Genomic DNA, 9,884 nt, shown 5'->3' with positions numbered 1-9,884 from the left:
CGAGCCTGGAAGGGGTGGATTACCGTGGCTTGCCACCAGTTGTCTTTTTTTTTTTCACAAAAAAAAAACAAGAACTATAAGTATTTTATTTTAGAGGAGATTTGTGCGAAGCCACAAAATTGATTCGTCATAAAATTTTATTACTGAACTCGTAATTTATGTGAGTCGAACTTTAAACTTCTAACTTATAGGTACAGAGAAACATTGCTACACTGCTAGTGATATACCATCAAGATGTTTTTCAAAAGTAAAACTACAACAAATTAAAATTGTCAATTAAAAGTGTAAGAGACTTGTAGTTCAAGTGGTTAGAGAATTATGTTCGAGTCTCTTGTAATTCAAGAGATGTTTTCCAGCATCACTTGTATTAGCAATTTAAAAAACTACCAATTGATGGTATAATTACTTGTATTGTATATTTATCGTTAAATATTGTTAGTTGATTCCGCGTGATATTTATAACTCAATTTGCCATACACAAGCCCAAACCAGAAGGCCCATTAAGAAGGAGGGCAAAAACGTCATTTCAGAAGGGCGCCAAAAACAACATAGCTCAACGATCTCTCCCCCAACCTCGTTCGGCATTTACGAAGTTCCGCAACACTCAACTGTCAGCAACACCAACCATCCAACAAACCAAAAACCTCGATTTCATCGAACCCCCCCGCACAAAAGCAGACAGACGCTCACATTTCGTATAAACGCTCCAACGAAACCTCGCTCTTCTCTCCCCAACACACCTCAGCGCAAGTCGGAGGTGAGTCTTCGGATCTTTCTATGAAATGGGTTCAGTGTTCATGCATCTCCACTGACTCCTGATCAGTTCAAACATAGGATTTGTTCATGTTGTTAGCATTCTAGGAATGTTTTAATCTGGGTTGATTGAATGTTTTGTATATGTTTTTGTTTCCAAATTTGTTGTTTTATTTGAGTTTGAGATGAATTTGTTGAGAAATTGGTTCAGATTGTGCTAGTGAAGTGAAAAGAACTAATCTTTATGTGATGTTGTTATTTTAATCGTAATTATTAATACCACTTAATTCAAATATTACCCAACAATTTCTGAGAAAATGGTTTGCCAGTGTGGAAAATGATGGGCCAAGTTAGCTGTTCATCCCTGTTAGGATTTGATCATATAATTTGATTGTATTTTATTGTATCAGAGGACACCGTTTACTGTTTCTTGTTTTGTTTTTATTTTTTACGAAGAAAAGATGTTTAATTACTGCCTGTGTTAGTAGTTAAGACTCGGCATCGGAGATATACTAATAGTTGCTGATAACATGTGTCAAGTGTGAACTTACTAATGTGTATGCTTCTTGATCTTGCAGAGTTTTGTGTCGGTTTCTGGTGATTTGTATCTGAAATGGCCACGACTGTAGCACCCGGATCACACATGGCAGCGGTGAAGCCTTGCATGTCATCCTCTCAAAGAACTTATATGTCATGCACGGCAAAGTTTGGTACAAACAGCGAGGTGGGAGTTTGGAGAAGGCTTAAGAGTTCTTCTCACATCTCAGCAACACGGTCATTCTCCCAGAGCTTGAAATCAGGGCCTGTGAAATCCGTAAAGGTTGTCACCAGAGCAATGTCAGGAGCAGCTGAGAACACTCCACTGCCAGGATTGCCTATTGATTTGAGAGGTCAAACATCTTTCTTCCAGAAATTGTGCTTGAGTACTCAAATTTGTAACTTGTTTATGAGCTGCTGTGTTTTTCTTTGTTGTGACGAACTTGCATGCTAATGGTGCACAATTAAAATCGAGCAAAAAAAGTTATTACGGTAGGATATTTCTGATGAAGCTTCTCGAGAAGGTCTTTGTCATTTTTGTCAACGATAATTTAAATTATGATCCCATAAACAGAGTGACAAAAGTTTTGGAAAAAAAAGTAACTATCGAAGTATTAGCTTTCTAAGATAGATTACGTTCGATGATAAATGTTCACACAAGAAGAACATTGAATATACTGCATCTAACACTGTGACAGCTATTTGCAGGAAAGAGAGCATTCATAGCTGGTGTGGCTGATGACCATGGATATGGATGGGCAATATCAAAAGCTCTTGCTGCTGCGGGAGCTGAAATTCTAGTTGGTACATGGGTGCCGGTATGTAAATTGATACAACTGAATTCTCTAGTGATATTGGAGCCTTAACTTTTGACAAAACTATATATTTTTTTAACGAAGTTTTCTTTGGTATAGGCACTTAACATTTTTGAATCCAGTTTAAGGCGTGGAAAGTTTGATGAATCACGCATGTAAGAGCAGATTTTTCATTTCCTGCATTTCATGCAAATCTGTTGATGTTATCTATATTCTATCTTTGTCTAATTCAGGCTTTCCTTCTGTTTCTTTTTCCCCTTGCAGACTGCCAGATGGCTCTTTGATGGAAATTACCAAGGTTTACCCATTGGATGCAGTTTTTGACAGTCCCGAGGATGTTCCTGAAGATGTATGAATCTCCTGATTTTAGTTTCTGGAATATAAAATTTGAGCTAAATTATATTTGTAGTGATGCTCAGATCTTGTTTTCTGCAGATAAAAACCAATAAACGCTACTTGGGGTCCTCAAATTGGACTGTTAAGGTACCATTTTTGTTCACCAGATTACAGTGCAATTGAAGTTATTAAATTAAGATTACCAGCTCGCAGATAATGACTAATCTTTCGGCCTTTAAGTGACACACAGAGCCAAAAGGAAGGGGGGACCAGTCAGGGCCTTGACTCCTCCCTTTCCCTCCTAAAACATAAAAGCTTGGATATAAGTTTGGCCTATCTAGTGTAATTTCCCATAGCTTAAACCCGATAAAAAAAATACTGAAAGTTATTATCAAAAACCCTGGCATAAGGAGACAGAAACCTCCATACCCCTAGTATTGTGCCATGAGATTGGTCACTCAGTATATGCGATCTTCAAGATGAAAAATAGATTGTGTTAGAGGTATGACGTTTCCAGATGTTTTTGGTCGCTGAACTTCATGGTGAATTACATGCTTGAAATGTCTCAAGCTCATTTGCAAACATATAGGTTATGATTGACTTTGGTCGAGCTTAAATTCTTCTATATTATAGGTGTTGTTTCCAGATGCTGGGTTAAGAAATTGGCCCGGCCAGCTGGGTTGTCTGATTCTGTATAAATGTTTTGCAGGAGGTGGTTGAATCTGTAAAGCAGGATTTTGGCAGCATTGACATCCTTGTCCACTCACTTGCCAATGGACCAGAGGTGAATCTCTTTTCAACTTTTGGTTTTGCAACGTGGTTTAAGATCTTCGTGTTACTTAGGAAGTAATTGTATCATGTACAGGTTACCAAACCTCTTTTGGAGACGTCAAGATATGGATATCTTGCAGCCATCTCTGCATCAAGTTACTCATATGTTTCTTTACTCAAGCATTTTGCTCCAATAATGAACCCAGGCACGGCTCTTATTTATTTTTCCTCCCCGCTTTCTCCCCTCTTCATTTTTTAAGAACCCTGTGATGTTCTAGCGAGTGTTTCTAGACAGAGAATAGAATCTAAGGGTAAATGTTATCATGACAGGTGGTGCTTCACTCTCTCTAACATACATTGCTTCAGAAAGGATCATTCCAGGGTACTTGTCTTCTTGGATTACAACTACTCGTCAATACTTATTCTCAGAACAGATTTTTATTTTATGTATTCTACTTGCAGATATGGTGGAGGCATGAGTTCAGCGAAGGCTGCTCTAGAGAGTGACACACGTGTGAGTCTTTGGATTGTCTTGTTTTAAAAATATTTTCGGATTTACCATGTCGAGCTTTCTCCCAATTTTTTGTAATGAAACATATATATATCGTATTTCCATGCTTGATTCAGGTGCTGGCCTTTGAAGCTGGAAGAAAGCACAACATTAGAGTCAACACAATATCTGCAGGTATGACAGTTATTTTCTGTTGACAGAATCTGTCTTCCACTCTTAATGGTAACATAACTTGACCACCTTGAGGTTAAAAATGTTACGCTCTGAAACTGACATATCTATGTTATGTGTATGCTTTTGACGATAAAGCTAATTAGTTACTTGGGAATTGAGAGCAGTTGTTAAGCCTTCGTTGTTAAAGTCAACCCTCTACATTTGATGTATGGTGTTGATAAGCGATAATGGTATCTAAATGGAAGATGTTTCACGAAATAGCTAGTTGGGGCTCCAAACTTATCTAGACATCATACTTTTGTTAAACCCTATATGCCGCACAGTTCTATGTTCTCCCAATTTTCTTATTTGTGTTTTCTTTTTCTCCCTTACGCAGGACCATTAAGAAGTCGTGCGGCAAAGGCAATTGGATTCATTGATATGATGATTGATTACTCGTCGGAAAATGCACCCTTGCAGAAGGAATTATCTGCAGGTGAGTGATTATGTACACAACCAAATACGAGCACGAATTTCATATTTTCCATTCTTCATTAGACAAGATTTTACCTTGCCAGCTTAAACAAAGTTTAAACTTTCATGGAAACAGAGGAGGTGGGGAACGCTGCTGCCTTCCTGGCATCGCCATTGGCATCAGCCATCACCGGGACTGTCCTATACGTCGACAATGGCCTGAATGCGATGGGAGTTGGAGTCGACAGCCCAGTTTTTGAAAACCTTGATATTCCAAAAGCCGTAAAGTAGCTCCTGTGCTAGTGATATAGAGGTAAAAAATAACAAGGGTGTTTTCCTTCGAGAACTGAGGGTAGTAGGGTCTTTTTAGTTGGAATCCATTTTTGGTGTTGACATTGTTCTGCTGTATGCCAAATCAAAAATAACATTGTTAGTGTAATTGTTATTCAGAACCAAAATGAAGGGTGCAATGAAATTTCCACCATTCCTGATGGGATTTTATTATTTTTCATATTTTCAAGTTATTTTAATATGTTTTTTTAGCCAAAATGGTATATGAGATTGGCATAACTCTTCATTTTAGTTATTCCGATAAAAATTTGTCAATACTTTTGTTAAAATTGTCACGTGAACGACCACATGACTATTTGTGTAGAGTAAAAAGGTCGTACCCAGTGCACAAGGCTCCCGCTTTACGCAGGATCTGGAAGAGGTGAATGTCGGCTAGCCTTACCCCAATTTATGGAGAGGCTGCTCCCAAGTCTCGAACCCGAGACCTACCGCTGTAACAATTGTAAAGAGTTATAACAATTGTAAAGATCAGTTTGACTGAAAAGTCTTTTAATAATCTAATAAAAATGAAGTTGTTACCAACACTAAAAAAATTATCGTAATTATTCTTTCCTACCTAGTGAAATAAATAAGGGAGGGAGGAGTAGAATTTTTTTTAGTGCTAACAACAATTTGTGAAATTGAGTAAGCATATACAATTTAGTCAAGTTGGCTAAAATACTGTGAATTTTTATTTACGTAATAGCGTAAACTAAAGAAAGTGAAAGAGAAAAGTATATAAGAGCTTTCTGGCAGTAGAAGCATCTAAAATTTAAATAATATATCTAAAAAAACTAAAGAGAAAAGGACCAAAGAGATGGAGGGTGACGTCCTGGTCCTAATGCATCTGCCTATACAAAGCTGAATGACTGCTGGTTTAAACTTACAGACCAACAATCCTATTTGCCAGCAAAACAAGTACACTTCATGATCTTCATCCCTTGATACAGCTTCACATCATTTTACGCTTCCCTTTTCGGATGGCATTGGCGCTTTCTTGAGCGTAATCGTGCACGGGCGAGTCGTCCACAATCGATTGATTAGTATCAGGCTCAGCCATGCCTTCTCCAACTGGCTGCTCCTGCATAACCAAGCCTCTGTTTCTGGAGAGCTTCCTAATTGGCATTGTGGATGGCGTTGTTTGAGATTCTTCGCATTGCAAATCGCCTTGATGATCGCTTGGTTTGTATAGATCATAGGTCCTGTGTGGCATCAGCTGCTCGCCGTCCCCAACAATCTCTTTCATGAACTGAGAATTTCGCAAATGCACCATTTTATTAGAGGAAAATCTTCCATTAAATCAGGTATAATAAAACATATAATGTATGAAGGCGTCAACTTTAACTACCTTCCAGTCCTGGAAATCAAATCGGAAGACAAAGTGTCCGTAAGTAACCTCCCCAGAAGCAATTTTTTCGGCAGAAGGAGCATTCCTTGGCACTGAAGTAACAAACACAAAGCCATATAAATGACCAAATAAGAAATAGAAGAGAATAAGCCACCAGACACACGAAAGTGAGCATCTGCCAAGGAACTTACAAACTAGGTGATGGCCTTCCTCATTCAATTTTAGTTCCGCTCGCCCATCTTTAACTAGAAACGAGAGGGCAAATATATTTTCCACCGTCTGCGCAAAGGAATTCTCATTCAAGACTAGATTTTCAAACCTGACTCTTCTCTTCTTCCTCAAGATATTGAACATAGCTGACACATTTTTAACGGTCTCCTGTTGCTCTTCTTCAACGGCATCATCAAGCTGCACAAAGTTACATTGAATTTTCGGTAACTGCTCAAAGTTTCAGGAGGCTTGGAAATAAACACTTGAAGATTGAAGCAGTACACGATTAAATAGGGAAAAGAAAAGAGTGCAAATTATATGTTCTTGAATAAATTACAATGAGATAAACCACTCTTACCTCTTCAGGGGTAACATTTTCTGTAGGCTTCACGCGTTTTGCACGAACATAACTCTTCCGTTGCTTTACTTCAAGACTCATAGGCCCAATCCTGAAGGAAAAGCAAACCGTATAATTCCTCAGAGAATTCGAAACAGAAGGAACGCATATAAACAACAGAAAAATGGATGGCTATTATTACATGGTGCAGCATTGGGGAGGTTTCGGGTAAACATGTGAGACTGCCCTTCCAATATCCTTCCAAGAGACTGAGCTGCTTCCACTTCGACTTCGGTTCTCAAACTGTTTGAGAATACAGTTGACGAAACCTGTAGTTGTGATTCCTTCCTTGTTATGTGCCTTGACGGAGCTTATCAAGTGGGTTGTAATGTCCAAAAGCGCTTCTGCGTCAGCAACTTGTTCTCTCGGATTTTGAACTGAAATCCGTAGCAAATCCTTGATTAAGCCTAAGTTAGATACAAATATCGTAATTTGATCGAGAAAATCTATGACAGAAAAGGGAATTTACCAAGCTCATGCAAGCTCTCCACTTCATTGATGATCAAATTGAACTTGTCTGAATCCACTTTCGTAATGTCCTCTCTTTTATCTTCATATCCGTATCAGTGACACAAGAAGGAAGCTAATTAGAACAAAAGAACTCCAACGTAAACCATAAGATTTCCCATATTTCATTCCTTTGAACCCCAAAAACAATTACACTTCCTTTATGCAAGCCGACACAATTATTCATCCTTCGTAAAGTGCTTAATTCTAGTTCTAACTCATATATGGAAACAATATAATGGGAGGAACAAAATATATTATGATCTTTCGTTAGGAAAATTTTCGAGTGTGACCGCTACATGATGTTATAAATCGCCGTATTATAAAGCGGTGGACAACAAAGTTCATATTTTACGGACATAAGGTATAGTTTGAACAGACAGATACAACTCCTATAACTAAAGTAGATTGATAACACCACATGGTGATGTGACACTCAGTCTCCACAAAAAATTCTCTTTTCTCAGCAACCAAACACAGAATAACAACAAATAATTCTATACGAGGGCAAACAAATCACACAATACGATTAACTTTCTCAGCAACCAAACAGAGAATAACAAATTTTCAAAACTCAAAACTCAAAACTATACATAGTTGCAAACAAACCCTGAAATCATATATCAAACACATAATTAAGAAACAAAAAGTACAAGATTGATAGATACCGTGGATAATGCTCTTCACATTAAAATAGCGTGATCGGAGAGCTCTCCGGTCCTCCACCGCTTGCGGTCGTTCAGTTTCATCTCTTCCACCGCTGCCGCTACTGACGAATTCACGCTTCACCATCTCTGCAATGCAACTTTCTCTCCAAGCCTTCCCGGCAAAACTTACAAACCAAGAGAATTAAGAGAAAAATATTTTGTCAGTAACTTTCCCGGTTAAATATAGTAAGGGTTGTCGTTTACAGAAGCATCGGGCTCAAAATTATTTTTCGAGAATTTAAATTAAAAAGTGAAAAATAAAACCCTAATATTCATAGGAATTTGAAGAGTTGGTTTCCCTCTTCATCTCTGTTTTACGCGGCCGTTGGATTCTATACCTCCCATTTGATTGCTCCTCGCGAAGTGGGATTTATTGAGTCGTGCACGCATGGTACAAGGGCACTGGTTAGTCAACACGATGGACGGTTGAGATGTCTCCGACTCTTTGGGTTGCTGTGTAAGCTTTGCTGTATCTTCCTTGCCAAGCTATATAAGGGTAAGGGCAACGTAAAAGTTTTTTTTTTTTTTTTTATAATTTTTTTTTAAATTTTTTTAACAATGATATGAGCTGTACTATGGCGGAAGAATGAGCTTAGCCTTATAGTGTAAAATTTGCTGTATAACCAAATAATTTTTGTTACCAAAAGAAGAAAATTATAAAAATTAAACTACGGACTTCTTTAATACTTTTAAAATAACTGAAATTATTTTTAGATAAATTTTTTTATGAAAAAACATTGTAGGATTTTAATATGCATTAAAAACTCAACATTTTGTATTTTGTATTTACTTGTTTTTAGATAAAATGATCTATGAAAAAACATTTGTATTTACTTGTTAACATTTTGTATCAACAATTTATGGTAAGTAACTTATATAAGGAAACATTTGGGTATAGGAATTTCAGTGCACTAATTATATATTAAGGTACATACATTTCGTCAAAGGACTAACATCAATATATAATTTAACACCATGTTTTGGTTAAATTCCAAATTACCAATCTTAGAGCATCTCCAATGCAAGTAGGGTTTGCAACTCGAGCAAGCTAGAAGGTCAACCCAACTCTAACCCAACCTATAAAATTTGAGTCGGGTTCGATTTGAGTTTCACTCGAATTTATTCGAATTTATTGAGATTGGATTTGGGTTGTCCAACTTTGGAATTGGAAAAATTGTGTGAAGAAAGGAAAAGTATGGTTGATAGACCCCATGCAATTGGCAGCGACAAGAGCAACCGCGGTAGTACCTTTCTTCCATCCTCCCCCTTGACCATAGATATTGGAACCCTGAGCGGTTTGTACCCACAGATGGCACTTCTTCTTTAGCAACCAACTAATTCCTTGACCTTGTCATGTTGATTGTGGCTCAATGATCACCACTTATAAAGTTTGTGACAAATAGGGTTTGAGCCTAGAAATTTGGATCGACTAATCAAAGTCCTCGATTCATACGAAGCTTAAATAATTCTATGAATGGTGTTGGCTAATGGACTTCGGTGTGATATGTGCATTAGTTGATTTGGGCACAATTGTATTGGGTTGATCAACCGGGTTAAGTTAGGTTGGGTATGAGCGGGCAAAAGATCAACCCACTAAATGGTAGGGTTGATGTCGAGTTGAGTTTGGACGATTTATGACTAAGAAAAAAAATCCGCCCATGCGGGTTTAATGTCAAGTTGGACATGGTGGTGTATCCAAGTTGCACCCCTTATGCAATGACTCAAATCTTATATTTGAGTCCAAATATAAGGCAAAAACATCTCCAATGCACATGAAACTTAAAACTTGTATTTGAGTTTTGAACCAAAGTGAAACTCAAACTTGAGTTTCAATATGAGATTTGAGTCCTTGGTGGAGCCCATGCCAAAAAATAAAAATGTTATTCAACCAAGAAAAATGAGATTTGAGTTTTGGGTCAAATCATCTCCAATGCACATAATCAAATTGTTATACTCAAATATGAGTTTTGAGTCTAATGTTTTATCCTCAAATGTGAGTTTTAAGATAGAGTCTTTGCATTATAGATGAAAACTA

The 9,884-nt window shown here is 37.5% G+C and overlaps 2 protein-coding genes across 3 annotated transcripts; one reads left to right on the top strand and one right to left on the bottom strand.

Moving 5' to 3' along the window:
- Positions 1 to 534: 534 nt before the first annotated feature.
- On the top strand, positions 535 to 4,854 carry LOC103449707 (enoyl-[acyl-carrier-protein] reductase [NADH] 1, chloroplastic-like). Of its 2 annotated transcripts, XM_008389037.4 has the most exons (13): positions 535 to 757; positions 1,332 to 1,643; positions 1,999 to 2,108; positions 2,205 to 2,260; positions 2,370 to 2,454; positions 2,541 to 2,588; positions 3,151 to 3,225; positions 3,307 to 3,418; positions 3,543 to 3,594; positions 3,675 to 3,726; positions 3,840 to 3,897; positions 4,274 to 4,372; positions 4,487 to 4,854. In XM_008389037.4, the coding sequence occupies exons 2-13, from the start codon at positions 1,367 to 1,369 to the stop codon at positions 4,639 to 4,641; spliced, it is 1,179 nt and encodes a 392-aa protein (XP_008387259.2). In that variant the 5' UTR covers positions 535 to 757; positions 1,332 to 1,366; the 3' UTR covers positions 4,642 to 4,854. The 2 variants fall into 2 exon arrangements, with proteins under 2 accessions (XP_008387259.2, NP_001280885.1); NM_001293956.1 differs by lacking the exon at positions 535 to 757 and having other exon boundaries at positions 1,367 to 1,643; positions 4,487 to 4,641.
- A 495-nt stretch (positions 4,855 to 5,349) lies between these two features.
- LOC103413593 (non-structural maintenance of chromosomes element 4 homolog A-like) lies at positions 5,350 to 8,192 on the bottom strand. Its single transcript, XM_008352053.4, has 7 exons — positions 7,811 to 8,192; positions 7,105 to 7,185; positions 6,778 to 7,012; positions 6,597 to 6,687; positions 6,220 to 6,436; positions 6,029 to 6,120; positions 5,350 to 5,929 (listed from the first exon to the last, which is right to left on the bottom strand). The coding sequence occupies exons 1-7, from the start codon at positions 7,932 to 7,934 to the stop codon at positions 5,633 to 5,635; spliced, it is 1,137 nt and encodes a 378-aa protein (XP_008350275.2). The 5' UTR covers positions 7,935 to 8,192; the 3' UTR covers positions 5,350 to 5,632.
- Positions 8,193 to 9,884: the final 1,692 nt, after the last annotated feature.

The sequence above is a fragment of the Malus domestica genome, chromosome 12 (genome assembly GCF_042453785.1).
Source record: "Malus domestica chromosome 12, GDT2T_hap1".
NCBI lineage: Eukaryota > Viridiplantae > Streptophyta > Magnoliopsida > Rosales > Rosaceae > Malus > Malus domestica.
The sequence above is the reverse complement of the archived record's forward strand: the minus strand, read 5'-3'. Positions and strand labels throughout refer to the sequence as shown.

What these genes read in the sequence shown, in the direction of transcription:
- LOC103449707 (XM_008389037.4), top strand. Translation starts at nt 1,367, where the DNA reads ATGGCCACGACTGTAGCACCCGGATCACACATGGCAGCGGTGAAGCCT. An exon ending in CCGAGGATGTTCCTGAAGAT is followed by an intron (nt 2,455 to 2,540) that starts GTATGAATCTCC and finishes TGTTTTCTGCAG; the next exon opens with ATAAAAACCAATAAACGCTA. An exon ending in CTCTAGAGAGTGACACACGT is followed by an intron (nt 3,727 to 3,839) that starts GTGAGTCTTTGG and finishes TGCTTGATTCAG; the next exon opens with GTGCTGGCCTTTGAAGCTGG.
- LOC103413593 (XM_008352053.4), bottom strand. Translation starts at nt 7,934, where the DNA reads ATGGTGAAGCGTGAATTCGTCAGTAGCGGCAGCGGTGGAAGAGATGAA. An exon ending in TGTGAAGAGCATTATCCACG is followed by an intron (nt 7,186 to 7,810) that starts GTATCTATCAAT and finishes ACGGATATGAAG; the next exon opens with ATAAAAGAGAGGACATTACG. An exon ending in CCTCCCCAATGCTGCACCAT is followed by an intron (nt 6,688 to 6,777) that starts GTAATAATAGCC and finishes CTTTTCCTTCAG; the next exon opens with GATTGGGCCTATGAGTCTTG.